At 50.4% G+C, this 21047-nt stretch overlaps 8 protein-coding genes across 8 annotated transcripts; 4 read left to right on the top strand and 4 right to left on the bottom strand.

The window, feature by feature from the left end:
• Window positions 1-503: 503 nt before the first annotated feature.
• On the top strand, window positions 504-3419 carry QC761_0024380 (uncharacterized protein; the record flags this gene model as incomplete). Its single annotated transcript, XM_062872107.1, has 1 exon — window positions 504-3419. One exon carries the CDS (start codon window positions 504-506, stop codon window positions 3417-3419), a length of 2916 nt encoding a protein of 971 aa, XP_062738707.1.
• Window positions 3420-4064: 645 nt separating this feature from the next.
• TRP2_1 (anthranilate synthase component 1) lies at window positions 4065-4652 on the bottom strand (the record flags this gene model as incomplete). The annotated part of the gene is made up of 1 exon (XM_062872106.1): window positions 4065-4652. The coding sequence occupies one exon, from the start codon at window positions 4650-4652 to the stop codon at window positions 4065-4067; it is 588 nt and encodes a 195-aa protein (XP_062738706.1).
• Window positions 4653-11374: 6722 nt separating this feature from the next.
• QC761_0024360 (uncharacterized protein) lies at window positions 11375-12069 on the bottom strand (the record flags this gene model as incomplete). The annotated part of the gene is made up of 3 exons (XM_062872105.1): window positions 11375-11731; window positions 11792-11952; window positions 11994-12069. The coding sequence occupies 3 exons, from the start codon at window positions 12067-12069 to the stop codon at window positions 11498-11500; spliced, it is 471 nt and encodes a 156-aa protein (XP_062738705.1). The 3' UTR covers window positions 11375-11497.
• Window positions 12070-12536: 467 nt separating this feature from the next.
• On the bottom strand, window positions 12537-13163 carry QC761_0024350 (uncharacterized protein; the record flags this gene model as incomplete). The annotated part of the gene is made up of 3 exons (XM_062872104.1): window positions 12537-12721; window positions 12796-12946; window positions 13011-13163. The coding sequence occupies 3 exons, from the start codon at window positions 13161-13163 to the stop codon at window positions 12537-12539; spliced, it is 489 nt and encodes a 162-aa protein (XP_062738704.1).
• Window positions 13164-15190: 2027 nt separating this feature from the next.
• Window positions 15191-15691, top strand: QC761_0024340 (uncharacterized protein; the record flags this gene model as incomplete). Its single annotated transcript, XM_062872103.1, has 1 exon — window positions 15191-15691. The coding sequence occupies one exon, from the start codon at window positions 15191-15193 to the stop codon at window positions 15689-15691; it is 501 nt and encodes a 166-aa protein (XP_062738703.1).
• A 122-nt stretch (window positions 15692-15813) lies between these two features.
• Window positions 15814-16530, top strand: QC761_0024330 (uncharacterized protein; the record flags this gene model as incomplete). The annotated part of the gene is made up of 3 exons (XM_062872102.1): window positions 15814-15885; window positions 15949-16201; window positions 16267-16530. The coding sequence occupies 3 exons, from the start codon at window positions 15814-15816 to the stop codon at window positions 16494-16496; spliced, it is 555 nt and encodes a 184-aa protein (XP_062738702.1). The 3' UTR covers window positions 16497-16530.
• A 909-nt stretch (window positions 16531-17439) lies between these two features.
• Window positions 17440-18341, top strand: QC761_0024320 (uncharacterized protein). Its single transcript, XM_062872101.1, has 2 exons — window positions 17440-17920; window positions 17971-18341. Exons 1-2 carry the CDS (start codon window positions 17618-17620, stop codon window positions 18232-18234), a joined length of 567 nt encoding a protein of 188 aa, XP_062738701.1. The 5' UTR covers window positions 17440-17617; the 3' UTR covers window positions 18235-18341.
• A 287-nt stretch (window positions 18342-18628) lies between these two features.
• Window positions 18629-20372, bottom strand: QC761_207970 (uncharacterized protein; the record flags this gene model as incomplete). The annotated part of the gene is made up of 2 exons (XM_062876541.1): window positions 19828-20372; window positions 18629-19607 (listed from the first exon to the last, which is right to left on the bottom strand). Exons 1-2 carry the CDS (start codon window positions 20241-20243, stop codon window positions 18629-18631), a joined length of 1395 nt encoding a protein of 464 aa, XP_062738700.1. The 5' UTR covers window positions 20244-20372.
• Between the last annotated feature and the right edge of the window lie 675 nt (window positions 20373-21047).

Raw genomic sequence — 21047 nt, 5'->3', positions numbered from 1 at the left:
ATCAGCTTGCATCAGCATCATGCAGGTATGCGGGGCAGGTCACAGAGAAAACGAAACATGAGGTCAGCCGCACGAAGTTCACAGTCCTCCCGCCTCTTGGCATTGCCTCCAGCATTTCTTCCTGCAGTACGGGATATATGAGGCACCTGTGCTGTCAAGCCAGACGGTGACAGCAACCCATCCGAGGGACCTGGCAATATTCACCCCATCGAGCGAACGTATAACAACTTCACAGCTCCACTGCAATCTTCCATGGCTAAATCGATAGGCTGAACTAAGTTCACCCCCCCCCCCGCGTCCTCTATAATACTTGCCTCAATATCCAAGTTGCAAGGGGTACCGTGTGGAGGTGGACTCATTTTTCTCGAAGCCCCCACACCGAATTTTACCGCTGGGCTTCAGGCTCTGGTTCTATCAACATGAATTCCGAACACGATACTTCGGACTGGAGAAGCTTGGTCAGTGAGGCCATCCGCCAGTATGAAAGCTTTGCGGGAGACCGTATGAATCTCAACACAGCCATTAGTAACAGCGAAAAAGCGATTCAACTTATCCCCGAGACAGACCGCGGGCTTCCGGACGTGTTCTCCAATCTCTCAGTCTTCTACACTGCCAGATACCAGTACGTCACGGGTTCCAGGCAGGATCTTAACCAAGCGATCCGGACTGCAGAAAAAGCTGTTAATCTTACCCCAGAGGGAGATGAAGATCTCCCGGGACGATTGTCGAATCTTTCCAACGCACTGGCGGCACGGCATGAGTCGAAGTGGAAGCAGGAAGGCGATCTTGACCGTGCCATTGCCGAATCAGAAAAGGCTGTCAGAACCGCAGACGAGGCGACGCCAGATCTATACAAACTGCTCAACAATCTGGCACAGCAACTTGGTGAGCGGTACGTCGAGCAATCCAAGGCCAATGATCTCGACGCCGCCATCCAAGCGCTCCATCGTGCGCAAGAACGAGTACCATGTGAGCAATTGGGGAACAAGGCAACCATTTTGCAACAATTGGGAGTTCGCCTTCAAGATAGATACTTCCACACTGGCGTCCTGGAAGATCTCGACGAAGCAATTCAAACCACTCGACGCGCCGTTGAGATGTGCCCCAAGGATGACAAAAGCTTTGCCATTGTGGTCAACGCGCTTGCTAATCGGCTTGGGACGAGATATACAATCACATGGGAAGAGCATGATCTGGATGAAGCAATCCGCCTGGCACAGAATGCTGTGGACCTGACACGCAAAGGCGATACCCACCACCCCATGTTTCTGGCCGATCTCTCAAACCGTCTGGGATACAAGTACAGTAGAACCGGGAATAATAAGGATCTACAAAACGCCATCGAGAATTGCAAGAGATCGTTGGAACTCACCGAATCGGGCGAGAGCCACGAGGCTCGACGCCTTGGTAGCCTCGCAATTCTGAAGTACAGAGAATACCTGGCGACTAGACATTCCGACCACTTGGGCTCTGCCATTGATTGTATCCGGCGGGCGATCTCGATTTCTGACCCCAGCCACTGTCACTACCCGGGATGGGCTCGGGAACTCTCAGTATATCTTTCACACGCTGGGGATGATGAAGAATCTATGCAGTGGGCAGAGATTGCGGTAAAAAATACACCTCAAGGTCATCCGGAGAGATCCGCGTGGCTCATCCAACTTGCCAACCTACTTTTGAAGAGGGTCGGAGAAGACAAGGCGCTGGCTAAGCAACACTTCCTGGAGGCCTTCTACGACGAATTCTGTCCCATCGGGGAGAGACTGATGGCTGGCCGATGTCTTTTGAGTAACGTGAAGAGCCTCTTCATTGAACAAGACGATTTCGAGACTGCATACCAGGTATGCAAAGATTCCATGGGGCTCATAAGCCTCTTTGGGCCTCGCCATCTGTCGAGTACGGACAAGCAAAACGTTCTCACTTTGGCCGTCGGTCTGGCGTCAGAGGCAGCGGCTATCGCCCTGGAACTTGGCAAAGGTCCAGAGCAAGCTTTACGATTCTTAGAGGACGGTCGCGGGCGTTTGTTGGGTTCCCTGTACGATTTGAGGTCTAATGTCAAGGCCGTTGAGCAGCAATACCCTGATCTCGCCCTTCAGTTTACCCGCCTTCGTGATACGCTGAACACGCCTTCTCCTGCCACCCATGAATCTGGATCGACGGCTTCAACTCTATTGGCACATGAGCGAAAGAGGGCTGGTGAGTTTATGGACAAAGTGATTGACGAGATCCGCTCCAAACCAGGATTTGACCAGTTTCTACTTCCTCCTTCTATCGACGAAGCTCTCGACGCCGCCAAACAGGGGCCCATCGTGGTTCTCAATCTTAGCCGCCTACGCTCTGATGCTTTAATCATCAGGTCCTCTGGGGTGGACGTCTTGCCTCTGCTTGGACTAAGCTATGAGGAAGTTCAAATGCAGTCCACAAAGCTTGTTCAGGACCCAGACCTCGGTTGGCTCTGGGATGCAGTCGTCGGCCCCGTCCTCGAGTTCCTTGGGTTCAACGCCACCCCAGCTGACCGCGAATGGCCTCGCGTGTGGTGGATTCCTACCGGCGCTCTTGTCAAATTCCCCCTCCACGCTGCCGGGCATCACTTGAAGCCTGGCTCCGGGACAGCTCTTGACAGGGCCATCTCTTCGTACAGCCCATCAATCAAGAGCATCATGCACGGCCGGGAACGCAACGCCGTTGACAATCCCGCAGTTCCTGCATCGGAAGGTAGAAATTTGGTTCTTGTCTCCATGGAGAAGACACCGGGCGAGAAGACCCTAGGGAATGTACCAGAAGAAATCGCCACGGTGGAAAGTCTCGGGATAGCAATGAATATCTCGGGAGATTCCCCGCCGCCGAACAAGGCGTCAGTCTTGTCGGCCCTCGGCAACTGTCGCATCCTACACTTTGCCGGCCATGGGTCAACCCATGCCACGCAGCCCCTCAAAAGCCACCTTCTCCTCCAAGATTGGCAGACCGACCCCCTAACAGTCCAGAGCCTCCTGGACATCGACCTCGCCACCAACCCACCCTTCCTCGCCTACCTCTCCGCCTGCGGTTCGGGCGAGGTCGCGCACGAGAAATCGGTCGACGAGAGCATTCACCTTACCTCGGCGTTTCAGCTTGCCGGATTCCGTCATGTCATCGGCACGCTGTGGCAGGTCAACGACAAGGTGTGCGTTGATATGGCGAGGGAAGTGTACACGACGCTGAAGTCAGAGGGGCTGAATGACTTAGCCGTCAGTGCTGGTTTACACCGTGCTACTCGGCAGCTACGGGATGAGTGGGTGCAGAAGGTTCACCCAGAAGGATTTGACACAAGGGAAGGGAATAGGAAAGGCAAAGTGTGGATACCCCCGCAGAAGTCAAAGTCGGTTGTTGTTAAGAAGGTCGATCCACTTTGGGTGCCGTATGTTCATTACGGTGTTTAATCAGTTGATGGGTTAGGCACGAGGTAGTACACGGTTTATTTGTAGTTGGTCAGTTAGGTAGCTGTTGGTATTGTGGGGCCTCTCTTTCTCTCTCTTACAGGCTTTAGTGTCCCTTTTTCTCCTTGCTTGCCTTTTTTGCCTTGAGCTTCTTTCTCTCTTTGGCTACAGGCCTTCCTTTCTCTATTACTGTGTATGTCACACCCAGCCGTCGGGCAGTCACTCTCTCAGATAGATATTATTACCACGATCTTCATTCGTGACCTCACATCATAAAGACTTGATGGTGTGGTAAGGAGCGAGCAACGGAAAGTCCCTTTGCAAGTGGAAGGTTGATGTCATGGAGTCAATGGGGACATCATAGGCTATTTTCTGGATGGCTCTGGCTACCTTATTTATGGCTTTGCCTATCACCGCCTGAGTATGACCATGCTATTAGCAAACTTAAAGATGGGTGCACATAGGAAGTATGGGGCAGAGTGGTACGTGATAGCTTCATGGCCAGGGCGTTGGTGTGAAAGGGGCTTCAGCGGTCACTGTACATTTAAAGTCCATCATGGTTTCTCAACGGAGATCAGACAAATTGCTGTGATCATTCTTGTCTAGCTGGCAAGATTTCTTCTATTTTGTCAGCCTCATCCTCCAAACTCAAGCACCAGCACTCGTAGTCTGAAGCTTGGAATAAACCTCATCACCCTTCCTCCTCTCATCCTCAATGATCTCCTGAACCGACTTGGTGCCAGCCCCATCGCCATAGTACTTCTCAGCCAACTCGATGCACCTCAGTTTGGCAGCCAGCTTGTTCATCGTCTCCATCCACTCCTCCGTCTTCTCACTGTCAAAGACAATACCGCCGCCAGCCTGAAGGTAGGCAATGCCCTTCTTGACCAGCATTGTCCGGATAGCAATGCAGGTATCCATCTGACCCTCGTCCAGCTTGAAGCCCTTACCCTCACCAAGAGAACGGACGACGTCATAGGCAAACCATCCGGCAGCACTGGCATAGATGCCTCTCCTTTCCTTCTCCAAGTCGTAGATCAACTCTATGGCCTTGATCTTGGGGGCACCAGAGACGGTGCCGGCAGGGAAGATGCTGCGCATGGCATCCCAGCGGGTGCACTCTGGTCTCAACAAGCCGGAGACTTCTGATGTCAAGTGCTGAAACGTGAGAGAAGCGGTCGATGCGCATAAGGCGGTCGACCTTGACTGTGGAAGGGTGGCAGAAGCGGTTGACATCGTTGCGAGCCAAGTCGACAAGCATGACGTGCTCGGCGCGATCCTTGATAATGTGCTTCCTGAGCTCGGTAACGAAGGTCTCGTAACCATGACGGCCGACGTTGGAAGAATATTGCTGCTCCGATGCCTGCTTGCTGGGGTTTGTTGGAGGAAGGGGGATCTCGTTTTGCTGAATGAGGTCCAGGGTGGTCGTGATTGTCGCGGCAGCCTGGTTGTAGGCAGCTTGGAACTCATCTCCGACAGTCTCGGGTAGCCTCATATGAGTCACAATGGTGACAGTCTGGAAGAAGTGGTCAAAGGCGACAATGGTGTCAAAGAGCATGAACAGCGCTTCTGGAATTTGAAGGTTGTCCTTGAGAGCCCTGGCGGTCTTGGGCTCAAAGTACTTGATGCAGTCATAGGACAAGCATCCCGCTGCGCCACCGGTCAAGCTTGGGAGCTTGAGTGATGGGATGCTGAGGACACGATCTTGACCAAGGGTGGTCTCGAGGGCACGGAGGGGGTCGCCGACATCTTCATAACCAGGACCAGTGGCCAGTACCTTTCTAGGGTCTGTAAAGTGTTGTTAGAGAGGGGAAGAAAAAAGATGTGTCACTGGCGTTGGTGTCAGGTAGCTTACTGGCACCGATGAAGCTGTGACGGCCAACTGTCTCTGTGCTTCCTGTAGCGCTCTCAAGCAGGAAGGAGTACTCGGAGGTAGCACTGTGTCGTAGAACAAGAATTAAGTCAATAACATGGTCCACATAGCGACTATGGATGCATCATTTTCACGTACCCGTTGGAGAGCTTGAGGTAAATGGCCGTTGGCGTCAACAGGTCGGAGGGGACCGAGATACAAACGGGCAGCAGTGTAGGTCGAGGGCTGGCTTGGCGCGCCGCCTCAAAAACAGAGCGGGCCTCATCGGCGGTCGGCCGGATATTGAGTTTCGCGGTGGAAGCCATCTCGAACTGAGACAGAATTCTTGGTGATCTTTGGGAGCTGCGGAATCCTGGCACTCGAGGTGGACGCAGTGACACAATCTCCAGCGAATCAGGGGTGTCAATGGGTGTCAATGACTGGCAGAAATGGACCCTCGACCGGCGTCAACTCAGAGCTGCCAGACAGAAAAGGGTTCTGGTCAACCAAGCTGAATAGGAGCTCATGGAAGCTGAAACTGACGTAACCAGTTCAGCTGGACATGGTACCATTTGCCACCAACGCTGTCACCATGTATAGATATAATTGAGGTTCTCTGGCTTTGAAGGAACAGGAGGACTGAGGGACGAGCAATACAATCACACAGTTGCAACCCCCATGATATTCACCCTCAAGAGTGCATCGTATTATCTGACAGTATTTGGTGGTGCATTACTCGGCGACGGAGTCAAGGGGGTCATTTATTAGCGACAGCGTATAATGCATAACTGGGGAAAAACCACAGAAGAGATGTTAATGAACAGTGCTTGAATGCTTTCATTTGCAAAGTAAATAAACTTGTCAAGCTCAACAATGAACATCCGCATGTTTCTTTATATATATTCATATGCGTTCTTCCCGGTCAAGGGAAATATTTGCCGCTTTTGGACTTGGGTGAGGTGTGTAATTAGGAGCAGCACTGCCTCTTCCACCCTACCCCCTGTCAATTTCGGCTTGGAAAAAAAGTGTTTGATTTCGAAATATGCAAATTAACTAGCTTAAGTACGAATACCGAATCCATAAATTAAAGTAAAGGTCTAGTTGAATCGTAATATAAACTAACATACTGCTTGTCTTGACTACAGTTCTGTTTCATATTTACATACTGTTGAGATAGATGCTATTGAGGCCTGTAGAATATAGGCTCGAATAGCTATCGGTGCAGTACACTGAGAGCGAAGAAGACTTTGACTGCAGCATTCCACAGTTGCTGAGGCACTGAAGGAAGGTGGATTACAGGGACGGCGCCCTATAATACATAGAAGATAATCACTGAAATATAGGCCTGTGAGGCACTGATAAGTGTGGTGAACCAGTATATTGATTGAACCCTACAGACTAAGAAATATCACAGTGAATAGGGTGTGAGGCAGAGGTCTTATAGGCCGTCGGTCTTCCACTCGCTCCCCGAGGGTGACTCCATTCCCGGGCCCGAACGCCCGCTAAGTTGTCACAGTTAACCCAACGGCAGGTCGCGCAGTATGGGGGGCGCAGGACGTTCCCAGCCAATCATTAAGGAAGTCAGGAGGCAGCCAATCAGGGCGGGCCAGAAGTGCTATAGCGCCAAGAAGCACGAGCAATCTGCAGGATGCAAGATGCTCGGGATGATCGAAGGCATAGCACGACGAGCACTTTGCAGGCTGCAATGTGCTAGGAGTGATCGGGGCCGTAGCAGGGCGAGCACCTCAGGGTCCCGAGGTCTATATATACGGAGGAACTGGCTGGTGTAGATAGCCAGTTCCGCAGTATGCAATAGATTTAAGTCACAATCATTGGTATCTAGACTGTTGTGATCGAGACAAGCTATTTGTTGTACAATGTTTAGCTGTATCGAACCGGATTGTTCAGAAGTGCCTTGAACCAGTATCCCTTTCAGAGGTTCTGGATAGGGGTTCGTCACAGCTAGTCTTGATTGCTGGTGGATTAACGCTAGAGACTGCCAGAAAGTTGGTAAATAAGGACTTAAAAGAGAGGGATAATGTCGTGGCGGTGTTCGGCTGGTATTTTATCTCCACGCTAAACATCGATTTTAGATCCCGGGAGGGTATCGATCTAAACCAGTACGATAGGTCGAGATTCTACAATCCCAAGAGCCCCAAACGGTACATTGATCAGCCATTCAGCAAGGAGTTTGAGAAGGTTTACGGTCAGGGGATCAAGGCACAGATCTAGATTTGTTTTTCTTTTACATAGCGAGGGAGTTAGATTACTGGATAAACTTCAATAAATAGAAAGTATAGATTTTGGTGTCAAGGGTTCACTTCTCCTCATCGTCTTTCTGCCTCGAAGGGTAAGAACGAGAATCTCTGAGTGTGCCGCCGGATAGCAACCCGTAATTCCTAGACCACCTAATGATTTCCCGACTTCCCGAAGAGTACCAAATAACTCATCTTCGCCATCGAACCGACTGCTTTCTTCACCGAGAGGCCCTTGCAGGTGATTGCAGTCTTGAGCCACTTTTAACTTGAGAACCCTGCTACCTCATTCCTTCACCACTACCTTGGTCTCTTGGCCTTCTACCACTCAGTCATGCTTTGAAGCTAAATTTTGAAGCATGGCAACAATGTCCTATCATATCAAGGGCAGTGCTTGTGTCGAAAGCCAAGCCATTTTATGCGGGTCCATGAATCTGACAACTCTCCGTCGGGATTTGCAAAGACTTTAGCCTTTTATGCATATCAAGTGTTGAAGTGGTACGCGAGTGAGCCAATGGTCGTTCATGTAACATCACTTGTGTAGCCAAGGCTGTAGTGCAAGGCAGGCACCAAAACCCGCCTTTGATCCTTGGAACACCACTATAACGCCGAGAGTCTATTCTCAATGCGGTCAAGCTTCATGTTGCGAAAGACTACCAGCGAGGCTGGTTGTGATCACAGCAGGTAAGACTGGTACCCAAGACACCACCTAAGGTAGGCACCAGGAAAACAGGAAGATCATCTTCCATTGCCCAGGAATCATGCACGGCAAAGGGGGTTGTTATGCAAGCTTTACAACCGACACCTCGACGCCAGCTGTGTCAAACGATCTATAAAAGACACCATCACCCTCTCCCAAATCGAAACTTCCTACTCACCACCTCTCTCATCATCCATCACACGCCTTCAGCTCTTCATCAAAGACCCCCAACTTCAACTACCGTCAAGATGCAGCTCACCACCATCCTCACCACCCTCCTCAGCGCCGCCGCGCTGACCCAAGCGGCCCCTACTCCCGATGTCAGCGAGAACGCAACTCCCGCCAACATCGGTCTAGTTAAGCGCACCAACCAATGTGGTGACTCAACATTCGAAAACATGGGCAACAGCAACTCCCCCCTCGCCTCCGACTGCCAGAGAATGGCAGACAACCTCTCCGGCAACGGCTATTGGACGTTCACCAGCTTTGATGTGCAAAGGAGGCTCGCTCACTATGGGACATGGTATGTAAACTCCACTCCTTTTTCAGGGGGAACCTTTACTAATATGTCACCTTTTTGGTTGTAGCGGTTTCTGGATTACCCCAGCCCAGATCTTCATGGGGACGACCTTCATCGGCGACATGGACGTCAAGGATCTCGTGAGGGATTCGATCAGGATGTTTCGCCGGTCTGACGGGCGTGTTGGGGCTGAAGGTATCATGGCGTGCGGAGATAGGCTTGCTACGCCGGAGGATTACAGGATGAGGTGGTGGATCGGGCGCGCCTGAGGGGGTTAAAGTGGTTACATATGGGGGTACACAGTTGTTTCTTGTGCATGGCTGAAGAGTCGCGGTGGCTTATCTCCGCTGCTATATTATCGGCATGTACCTAGGCAGTAAGCAACGTGGTCGTCAGGTGCTCGTGTTGAAATATGAAGATGGTTCTCCTATCGATGCTGCCGAATTGCAACCTTTTCCGGTTGAAGTGCGATAGTGGCAGAGGTGAAAGCACCAGCCGGACATATAAAGTCTCTGGCAATTTTCCCACATTCTCTACGTTACTCTTGCCTCTCCAAGTCCTTCTGTTGTTCCCATCGCAACTTTGACCCCCATTTCCTCCGAAAGCCCCGTACCTCAAACACATAAGGTACCTGGTACAAAATGCACTTCAAAACCTCCTTCCTCGGTATCTTCGCCCTCGCCAGCGCCGTCTTCGCCCTTCCCCGGCCTTCACCTGAGGCCACATCTCCCGAGCTTCAGCCGCCGCAGACTCAAAGCGCGAAGCTAATCCCGAACCTGTCTGTAGAATGCAGAACGGGACATGGGCTTGTTGGTAAATGTAAGGGCAACAACTCTCCTGAACAGTCCTTTCACTCCATAGTTGTGGACCAAGAGCCAACTCACAGGCGGTGGTCTAGAGTGCAGAATAATGGCTGTCGAAGTCTGAGATGACGGTTCGGGTTAGACAGTGTGGGCTGTGCGGGATTGGTCCTTGGAGTGATACGTACCTTATGTTCTATGCGTGGGGGAGATGTAGCAGTCGCCAATATGGAAGAGAGAACCTTTACGGAACCCCCGATTTGTCTTACCAGCGCCCCCCCCTTTTATTCAAATTTAAATAGGCCTTAAATAATAATCGAACAGCTTTACATTAGTTAAGAAACCTCGATAGATACTTAAGAGGCCTCGAAAGGTAATTAAAAAGCCTCGACAAATAATTGAAAGGACTTTAAATTATCCTATGAAGCCTCTTAATATAGTGTAGGGAGGTGTAGACAGGTCTGGGGTGGGGGTTACCAGCAAGACAAATAGGGGGTCCGTATAGGTTCTCTCATCTGGAAACGGTCATTACAGGTACCTTATCTATATCTGTTTTTTCTCCAACGACAACAAGTCTTGTTGCTTGAAGCTCCACGCTCCACGGATCTTGTTGTGTCACAATTGAAGGTCAATATTCAGTTCAAACCCGAACTGTGCCCTCTTTCTGTGCCATCTCAATGTTATGAGAAACACACATAAGCCAAGTGAGCTGAAACCCCTTCTGTCGAAAAAGCATAAGCAAGATCACACCACCATATAACAGCCCCCAACCAATCTAGACGCCCATATCAACGTGCCACGGCTTCTTATCGTCATTTGTCAGTCGCCAAGACAGGATGAATAAGGCCGCCACAAGACATCACTGGATGGGAATGAACGACCTATTTGTCTTGACGGTGGTTTGGTCTGTTTCAGCATTATCAGTTGGCCCTGAAATACTCCTTGATATGTTACGAGATACCCCTTCGAGATAAATGATTGTTTTCAGTTGAAATGAACCGGTTGGAACAGCTTCTCTTCAAACCAACAAGGCGTTGATGTTGTGAAGAGCAAGCTTTTGAAGGTATCTGTAGGAAAGTGACCAAGCAGAGATAGATAAAACCCCCTTTGACCCCCAGCATTATCCCTCTTCTCCTTCCAAACCATCACAACTCTCTTCAACAACCTCGACACATAACTCAACCACTTACCCACGCAACCACTTAACCACTCAACCACACTCCAAAACCTTCAACCCCTCCACCAAAATGCAGTTCAAAACGACCATTCTCACCCTCCTCGCCCTAACCACCACTGCCCTCGCGCTCCCTGCTCCCGCCCCTGTCCCCAAGGCCGAACTCCAGGCAGTTAAACGCGAGCCTGAACCCGCCCCTGAGCCCGCACCGCGCTGCCTCATGATGCGCGGCTGCTACAAGAAGGTGCGGTCAACCACCAACTTTTTTCACGGAAAATACACCGATCCAAAGGTCTGACACATTGGTGTAGAACTAGCAAACCAACCCCCTCCTTCCCACTCGGGAGGCTGAATGGGAAAAGAGAAAAGGACGGAATTAAAACCGATTCGGGAACTATATGGTAATGGAGCGTGTGTGGGTTGTTCAGGGGGCAACAGAATGAGTTGGTATGTGCGGGTTAGCTCCTGGCTGGAGATGTGATTGTAAATACGCTCGTTATGTGATTCGTGTAGAACTTGTTTCTTGAAAGGTGGATTAAGACGGTGATCAAGTGACCAGTTGATGTATTGTGACCTACTACCCGTCGTGATTCTCTTGTTAGCTGTCAAAGATATTCCACCATGTACGATCCCCACTCTCCTCTCCTCTCACCCGTTCCCCACTAAACACCACTGCTGGAGCTCTCGTTCCAACGCTTAAGCCTGCTCCTCAAAGTTCTCAAACCGAGCCGCCCTCGAAATATCAGCCACACTCAACCCCGCATCCGCCAACGGAGCCTGCTAGCTCGCCGCCGAGTTCGCGTTCTGAACATCAGCCCCCTTCACAGCAGGGTCGACCAAGGGGATGATACCCCTCAGCTCAGGAGTAGCCGGCAAGGCAGCATTGCTGCAGATGGTGGGGATATCAACAGCAAAAGGGTTGAAGTTCTTCTCTGCGGCCACGAGAGCGGCGGCACCGGCGATGACTTGGGGGTCATTACCTAGGGTGGCGACGATCTCATCGGCCAGTTCGAGCTGGGAGGAGGAGGTGTTAGCGAGGGAAAAGGGGATATAATAATGTGGGAGGAAACAGACCTTGGCACAAGCACTGGCGCCAGCGAGAATTGAGACGATGGAGGAGCCGGCGAGGGGAGGAGTGAGAATCGAGAAGGATGAACGTGGCAGGATGTCTATTAGCGTGCCGAGGAACCGGTAATCGGTGCTCGGTTTGCCGGATTCGGTGCGTTTTCCTTCAACTGCAGTTCGCTTTTATGGCGTTGAGGATGGGGAAGCTGACTCGTTGGTTGATGTGATACAGGTCCTCCTCCGAAGTTGATGAAGGCTATGCTGGCTACTTTGACTTGAGCGACCATTTGAACCAAGCAAGCGAAGCGAAGCGAGTTGAAGAAGAGTTTTGGATAATGGGTGTTTGGAAGGCGATCTTTTTGGAATATGTGATTGGTTGCGGATTTCTTTGTTCTAGCTTCCTTTGGGCTGCATATTAATGTGGGGGGCAGTTTTTTGTTATGATGTGATGACTTTTGGTTATGAGATATAAATATTTGTGCAATATACATATGAAACTTGGATGGCCTGGATATTCAGTGAAATGAGAGCATCGAGCTAGATTGAGCTGTAGTAATCGAAATAATGTAAAGTGTAGCGTGCGGGACTCCAAGGTACAGTGTGGTGAGAGCTTTGAAGGTTGTAGTCTATGTTTGCCTCTACCATTGATTTGATTTCTAGGAACCATGACTATCTACTCGTAGTATTCCCAAGCTTGGATTCACCAGAGCATCACTCCCTCTCTTAGTAGAGAGGTAGAAATTTCCCTACCTACCTATGCTGCAGCCTTGATCTGCGCAGCAGTAAACTGCGTCAAACAGCGAAACTTGCGGACGGCGCTCCGGGTCTGCAAGCCCCTCGTATGGTGGAAGTCGACGCCGGGAAAGAGGATACACTCCCCGTAGGTTCTGCCGTCGAGGCCGTACATTTTGTAGGGGTGACCTCTGTCTTTGTAGATGGCTTTGGGGGGATTATCAGCCAGGGCTTATTGGATGAAGTGGAAGGGGAAAAGGAGGAGGGGAAAGGGGACTTACTCCAGTGGTAAAGGGGATTGTTGCTGAAATGCATCTCGAGGACGTTGATGTCAGTGGCGGCACCGCCGAGACAGCCGCTGCCGGCACATCGCACGCCGATCGTTCTGCCTGAGACGTCGTCTTTGGAGATGTAGAGGCCGTGGGCGAAGACCTAAAAGGAGGGGGTGGTTAGGTGCGAAAAGAGGGGGGGGGTGAAAAGGGGAGAAAGAACGAACGTCGTTGGCGCTGGGGTCGTTGTCGAAGATGTACCAGCCGCGGAAGATGTTGCTGGTGGGATCCAAGGCATAGAGTTCGGTGCCTAGGTAGAGGTCGAAGTTTGCGTTGGCTAGGCCGGTTAGGGAAGCGAGGAGGAGGGTGGAGAGACGCATTGTGAAGGGGGTGGGTGAGTGTGGCGGGAGTGATAGGGATGAGGCTTCATGTTCTTTGGAGAGAGGGATGTCTTTGAGACTTTATAGACATAGGTGTTACCTTCCAGCAGGTAGGTCTCTGGATTGTGTCTACCTGCCTGCCAGGATCACCCAGGCTTGGTGACGAACATGCTGGCATTTCTGGTGAGCTTGGCCTCATTTCTTCAAGACGATGTAACTGTTGAACACTAGGGCAAGGGAGCAGACCAAAGAAGTCTGAGGGGTTAGACTCCAGATTTGGATGGGCAACCATGCCAAAGTTTTTTCTTGATAGCCCATTTCATGCTAAAAATGCTCACAGGGTTACTTAAATGTGAAAGCGGTTTAGCTAATCCAATTGTTTTCGGCCGCGTCTCTTGGAGCGATGTGATTGTGATTTTGGCGAGCATGAACCCAAGATTTTGAATCCGAGGAGTCCAATGAAAGGAGTGACATGAATGAAGCGACTTGTACAACCAAGCCCTGAATATAAGTCTAGTCCCAAGGAGAAGCCAATCTACGGAAGCAGGTATTGTGGATCATTCTTGGCAATGGTTGAATTAGATCTCTAGATTCAGACAAGAGAGTGAATTTTGTAGAGAGTTTTGTCATTATTCGACACCTCGGACAAGTAGACTGGGAAGATTAGTCATACGACTTCTTTGGCTGCTTATAAGAACTGAGGTGTCTTGGTAGCCACACAGAGCGAGAAAAGGAGGAAACTCTCGCTGACTGCCTCGCAGCCCAGGTACGCCAAGTGACTATGCTCGGAGGATCACACTAGCGACCACTAGCAGCTCTAGACCCTGTACCAGGGCCCGTGTATTTGTATGAGCTGTGATGACAGTGGTTTACCCCTCATTTTCTTGCAAGGATGTTGACTTTGCTGGGGAAACCTTTAGCCGCTGTTTTTGATGCCGAGGTAAAATTACCGAGAGAGACGACCTTTCTGATGATATTTGGCTTTGGCTTGAAAAATATAGTCAAAGCTTGGACTGTGGACTCTACGAGCTTGGATCATGGTGTTTAAAAGCTTCAGTCATGGAGCAGGGGTGGTTACTGCAGCTGCAAGTGCTGGTAGCACAACGTCGGCGCTGGTATTGCGGGCAATAAGGTCATAGGCGTGTGAAAGCGGCGGAAGCGCGGGCATGTCCTTGCAGTGCCGGAAAATAAGCTCGTCTAAGAGAAGCAAAGCATCAAGGCAGATTTAGAGTGGCTGGAATGGCAGCAAGAGGTGGAATAAAAAGAAGAGGGCGGTGATGGCGCCATCCGGGGAAATGTATGTGGTTGTTATGCAGGTGGTGATGACAGAGCCTCATGGTTGAAATCTAGGACTCGGCTCCTTTAAGCACATCGGTGAATCAGAAGAGGAAGTCGGCAGCAAACAGGGCGGGGATTCTCATCAGCGAGCGAACATACTACGCCACGATCTACAGCATAGCCCTTGGCGTGAATTACGGGACTTTCATCATAGCTATCAGCGCCTCTATCGCCGGGTAAATCTTCCTATCATTGCGATCGCGATAACCGTGGGCTGTGCCGTCCTGATGGGCGAGATTTACATCTTCAACCTGCCTTTTAACATAGGACCAGTTCTTGAGGAGTAGTAGCATTAGACATTTGGATAGACTAATAGCATTGCATTCTGTGTTTAGCGTTGCTGACCATCATGGTGTGCTATCGAAGGTGATCACTTAGGCCCGGTCCCAAGCAGCAGCAAAACTGACTCAGCTATCTGCAGCTCAGCCCAGATAAGCATTTCTTCTTTCAAGCCTACTCGTCATCACACTCTCGTAGTTTTTCTCTTGATTACCTTATTATTCCCGAAGGAATACTTATCTCGCTCTTGTATGCAGATCAGCATCGCACTCGTGCTTATCGTCTCACAAACAAGAAATGCCTCACCATCTGACTTCTTTCCGTCAACATATTCTTTGCACCAAAAGATGTATTCATCTTAATTATCCCGACTTGACGAAGGTACCATACTCATCTCGTCTTCAGTCACGATGCTGCAGCCTCGCTATCAGTTCTTGTTACTCGTTGTAGGCTTGCTATTATTGCCCACTGGCTCAACCACCAGCCAGAAAAAAAATAATCTCGACAACGACTGGAACCCCACCGCCTTCATCGCTTTACTACTTCCCCTATACTACAACTACACCGTCCTCGGTCTAGCCTCCGACACAGCCAACTCCTGGGCTCTCCAAACCGGCCTCCACGCTCTTGCCTCTCTCGAGATTGCCTCCTTGTCTTCTTTCATTCCCGTCTACAAGGGGTCTGACTACCCCCTTTTGCAAACAGCGTATACCTTCCAGAATTATAAGCTTCTCTATGGGGAGTTCCCGTGGAAAGGGGTGTTTGCAAAAGAAAACACGACAAATGAGAAATTGGGAAATGATCCCACCTCTGGTGACCCAAGAAGGGTGGCGAAGGAAGCTTTTACCACCAAGGGCTATTATGGCTACCCTAATGTGAGTTTCACAGAGGGCTCAGCAGTGGAGTTATGATCAGGGCCGTGAGGGAGAATCCAGGATAAGTGAGCATATTCTCAGCCGGGGTCCTGACAAACGTCGCGCTGGCGGTGAGGTTGGATCCAGACTTTGCGAAAAATACAGCTGGGTTATATATCATGAGGGGGTATATGGATTGTTTTCTGGACCAGGCCATAGGGGATGTTCTGCAGGCCGATTTGGTCTCGGATGTGAGTTTTAAGTTGTTGTTGTTGTTGTTGAAGTGAGGTTCTCGATGCTGATATGGGTGGCAGATCAACTTCATCATTGACCCTGAAGCAACCAAGATTACGCTTACGGCTTACTTTCCGAACATCACACTTGTGGCTAATTCTGCTAATGGGGTGATACCGGATCAGGCATTTCTTGATGAGCTGATGGCGGTGAATGAGAACCCTTTGAGTAGGTTGGTCAGGGCGAACCAGTCTACTTTTCTGCCGTTTTGGGATGAGACTGCTGCAGCGGTGATGGTTGATCTGGAAGCGGTTGTTTTGGATGAGGTGGAGGGTATGTTTCCCAATTCTGATATTGAAAAGACTGACATTTGCTGACTGAGTGTTTCGAATATCTAGTTTATGTCGATGTCGACACATCGTACCACTCGCCTTTTTACGGGTACATTCGCCCCTATCAGGCAGCGCTGATGCCGCCTGGGTTGAGAAAGGTCAAGTATATCAATGCGGTTAATAATACCAAGGTCGCCGAGATGATCAAGACTGTCGTTCAATTTCCGCCAAAGAGCTGTGCTGAGCTTAAGGGAAGAGGGGTGGATAGTCAGGATCAAGGGGAGAAGCTCAGGTGAAGGATATCCAACGGTTAGATCGTGGACATGCCAACCTGACCCTGATCCCCGGGGATGTCTTCGTCAACGAAGCCTACATTCAAGTTCGTTGGCCCTGGTTGACTCTCTTGGTGGTCGTGACACTTATGGCTACCAGGCTGCTGGCTCTCACGATTATGATGACCAAAGACGAACCGCTCTACAAGAGTTCCGCGTTGGCATTGCTCAAGCTTAGAATTCCGGGTTGGGAGGAAGATGGGAGCAGTAGCAAGGTGTCTCTATCAAGCGTGGCTCTCAAGTGGTCGATTACGAAGTTGAGGTGAAGCAATCAGTCATAGAAGTCAGGGACACAGAGAAGCGGTTGAAAGATAGCGCGCGGGATGTGTTGGTTCAGTTCGACCGGGGAAGTGCAGGAGAAACGATTGTTACTACACGGGCAAGGGCGAAATAGGGGTCAGGGGAGTTGAAAGGAAGGATGTGCTGAATAGTCAAAGTTTTTTTTCACGTCATCCTATCCATCCTTCAATCTCGTTCATCATCACCAACTTCGAGAAGGCCTCCAAGCTAAGGAACGGTTTAGCGACCTGGTGTTCGGCTGGAACCTAGCCGCTAGAGTGTTTTGGGACTTGGCTCCAAAGTCCCAGCGTCTCAGCCCTGTCCGGGGGTAGAAGAAGAAGCACTCGCCAAGCAGGTTGTGACAGCCCTGTTCATCTCCACTCTCCCCTGTTCACAATTCGAGGACCAATCAGCAAACGAACCACTCGCAGAAGCTAAAAGATGTTTCCGGGATAATCGCGACCTTTCGAGTCAGACGGTGGCATGTTGTTGGTGGTGGCTGCCCAGAGTGTGAGCAGGCAAGGAGGAAAGCCAAGTCGCAGAGCCAGCCACATGCGGGATGTGGGCGTCTTGGCTGCAAGTTGGTCACCCAGTTCATCTTAATCGGACGGCCAGGGTCACCAATGTCGATGGTGTATAAGATGTGGGAGAAGGGCCTTTGTCACTGATCAGCATTTCTTCTTTTATTCTCGGCAACAGTCTTACCACTGTCGTTCTCATCGCTCTTTTTCCCTTCTCCTTTTACTGGCAAAGATACCCGGCCTTTCACGCCACTTACATACACCTTATTTTCTAATTCTATCAAAATGGCCGCTCCCGCCCCCCAAGCCACTGTTACCCCTTCGACCCAGGCCACTGGTCCCATCTCTGATGCCGACGTGGCCGAGTGGAAAGACAAGTTCAACAAAGTCTTTGCCGCACCCTCCGAGCACTTCAACTCCAAGTCGCCCGCCACCGCTCAGCCATGGACACACAACTTCTGGAACTTTGTCAATCCGCTCGAGACATGTCTTATGACTTGGTGCTTGCCGTGTGTCGTGTTTGGCAGGACACATCACAGGGTGAACAAGAGCGCTAGTCTGAGGGGCTATGAGCCTATCAACACTTCGGTATGTTCCAAGCTTTCACTCGGATGATAGGTTGCTGACATGATCTGTAGTGCCTTCTATTCTGCGGTTCAACAGCTGTCTGCATGCAGTGGCTTCCCATGGCAATTCAGAGAGCGGATTTCCGAGCCAAGTACAACCTTCAGGGTAGCTGCGCGGTGGATGTTGCCTTGGCGTGCTGTTGCGGGTGCTGTGACATGGTGCAGATGGATAAGGAGGCTGAGCTGAGGGCTTCTGGTGAGCAGAGCCAGAAAGGGATTCAGGAGCAGTATAAAGCTGCTGAGGTTATGGTTGTGCCTGTGGAGCAGAAGCAGTAGAGTGGGTTGGTGATGGAGTGATGGCGATGGTGGGATAATTGAGTACCTAGTTTTTTTGGTGAACAATGGGTTGTAATTTATTGGGACTATGCTTGCTTGTTTGTGTTAACAACATAATGTTGCTTTTCAACTCTGAAAATGTTTCCTCACAATTATTCCGACAAGAACTTCGTCATCAAGGGTCAACCCAAGGGAATGACCCCTGCCTCTCAAGTGTCAGATTGCGGGGACATGATCTGCAAATAATCCCTGCTAGCGCTGGGAGCTGAACTAGACCCTTGCTCGGCAAATTTCACCCAGGGTCCCAATGTGGCGTCCATCCCGAGGTCAACGATAAGGTTGGTGATGGCTTCAAAAACACTTTTCAGATTGACTTTCTCCAACAGTTGAATCCCTACCTCCCACTTGTCCAACCTCCTCCCTGATAGCTATTTCCCCTCCAACCCGGCAAACCATTACTCTGCTGTCCCCCTCCCTGATAACCCTGCCACCTATAAGCCTGATAACCCCCTTGATAGCCCAACCCCAAAACACTACCACCACCACCCGTCTGCTCCTCCTGCTTCTTCCCAGCCGCCTCCTTCTCAACCCCAAGCTCAACCACCATCCCCCTCGCCGTCTTCCCCCTCCTATCCCCCACATCCAAACTCGCCCCCGCCTTGACAAGTCCCTTCGCAATCTTTGTCACCGACTCCCTATCCCGCAACTTATACCCCCCCGCCAGAACAATCAACGCCGTCCTCCCCTCTCGATCCCTGCCATCAACCACCTCTTGCCTCAACCCAGCATCCTCCACCTCTTTAAGCAAGAACTCTGTCGCCTCAGGACAGACACCATAGGCTGCCCAGTGAAGGGGCGTCATGCCCTGGAAATCTTTCTGTTTGAGTAGGCTCTTCCATCTGTACTGCCCGATGTAACTTGTAGGCTGGTAGGAAGTATAATTACTGGGGGCTGGCTGATAGTGGGTGTACCTGGTGGTAGTTGGCTGGTATGTAAATGTTTTGATAGTTGTCATACTTTCCTTGGTGGCTTCCAGTGCGGCGACGTTATTGTGGTAGGAGGCGATGTGTACGGCTGTTAACTGGGAATAAGTTGCGTTGAGTGTGGCGGTTGGGTCGGCTCCTTTTTCCAGGAGGGACTTGATGACGTTAGTGGTTTTGGTGGTTTTTCCGGTGGTGGCGCATAGATCGTGGAGGGTGGTGTGCCCGGTCGGTTGGGATTTCTCGTTGATGTTGGGCGTGTTGTTGGGCTGGTATTGGAATCTCGGGGGTTGGAATTGAACGATGGGTTGGAAACCTCGGATTTGGAGGGGCTGGCCGAATGGCTGTCGGGCGTTGGAGAGGATGTTTTGGGGGAGTTGTGAGGTTGTTTGTCTGGATGTTGTCGATGGCACGTCAGTACAAAACCGCATGAATAGGTATGAAGGCTCAGCGGGTTGCGTGGGGGGGTTAATATAGTGTTATGGTAGTGTGGTAGAATGTCCATGTGCTAATGTGTTAATGTGCTAATGTATTATTGTGGAAATGTGGTAATGTGTAAAAGGGGTAATGTGTTATTGTGTTGATGTGATAAAGGAGGGAAGGGTCAACATACAACCTAATAGCCTGACCAACTCGATAAAACTCCCGTCCCCTCGCATATAGCTGACTCGTCAGCCGATATATCTCAGCAGGCGTGAATATCTCAAACAGCTTCGTGGAACCGAGCAGACCGAGCTGGGGCATCAGCTTTTTTGCCTTCTCGTCGGCATCCGCAAAGGCCTCCTTGCACTCCTCCAGGTTCGCCTCAAGACGCGGGGAGAGATCTGTGGGTATCGGAATGCTGGTTGTGCCAGACTTGAGCTGTTCAAGAAGACCTCTGCACGAGTCCAGTGCTACAGAGACAGTCTTGATGCTACTGAAAAGATCCCTGAGACTGCTGTCACTGCATAGGACCCTGTAGGTCAAGGTGTTGTAGGTTGTTGAGAGCCTCTGGGCGGAATCTTGTAGTATGATGATCTGGTCCAACATTGTATGCTTTGGCTGTCACGAATTTCGTATTGAAGAACGGGAGTGATCTAGAAAGGAGTTGGGTGAAACTGGATTGAGCAGGAAAGATAGGTAAACATGTACATGACCGGAACGGAGGTAGAGGTGGAAATCCGAGGATACTTTACAGTTTAGAATTCCACAGATTGTCCTCATGGTTGTGGACTCAGCCCCAAGGTCGGATTCAGCTGGCCCTTGACAAGCATGTTGGCGGCTCATTGTGCTGACATCATGGGGGAACAGCACGACTGCGCCCCCCTTGGCAGCAGAGCCTCACCTCCCCATAGGGGCATATTCCTCCTGCTGAAACCACACATCGCATGCTTCATGTTTCATGCAACAATAACGAGAAGCAAGATAGGTAGACACAAAGAAATCAGCAGAGTCTGCAGCGGACAATTATGTTTTTCAAATAATAATGTCTTCATAATGTTAGCATTCTGCACATTCCGATTCTGATTAATTAATGTCCAGAGCTCTCTTATCTAACGTATTATTCCTTCTATGCTATTTGAATCCCACTGATCCACAAAGGCCAGACTTAGGTGTAACACTCTCCAACCACTTCTTAATAAGAGGCTCAGCCTGAAGCATCTGACCAAACTCAGGACCCGATGCCCTAAAATTGTGGTTTGATTGCCGCTTGTCATTCCGAAGATCACCGCATGAGTCTTGTTTATTCCCAGCAGCCCTTGTTCTACCTGGCTGCGTTTTGATGCCCAACTTTGGATGGTGTATCCCTCCCAGCTTTCCTCCTTTTTTGCCCAGTATCACCCGGGGTGACTT

Source organism: Podospora bellae-mahoneyi (assembly GCF_035222275.1).
Source record: "Podospora bellae-mahoneyi strain CBS 112042 chromosome 1 map unlocalized CBS112042p_1, whole genome shotgun sequence".
Taxonomy (NCBI): Eukaryota; Fungi; Ascomycota; class Sordariomycetes; order Sordariales; family Podosporaceae; genus Podospora; species Podospora bellae-mahoneyi.
This window is presented reverse-complemented; position numbering and strand designations above follow the sequence as displayed.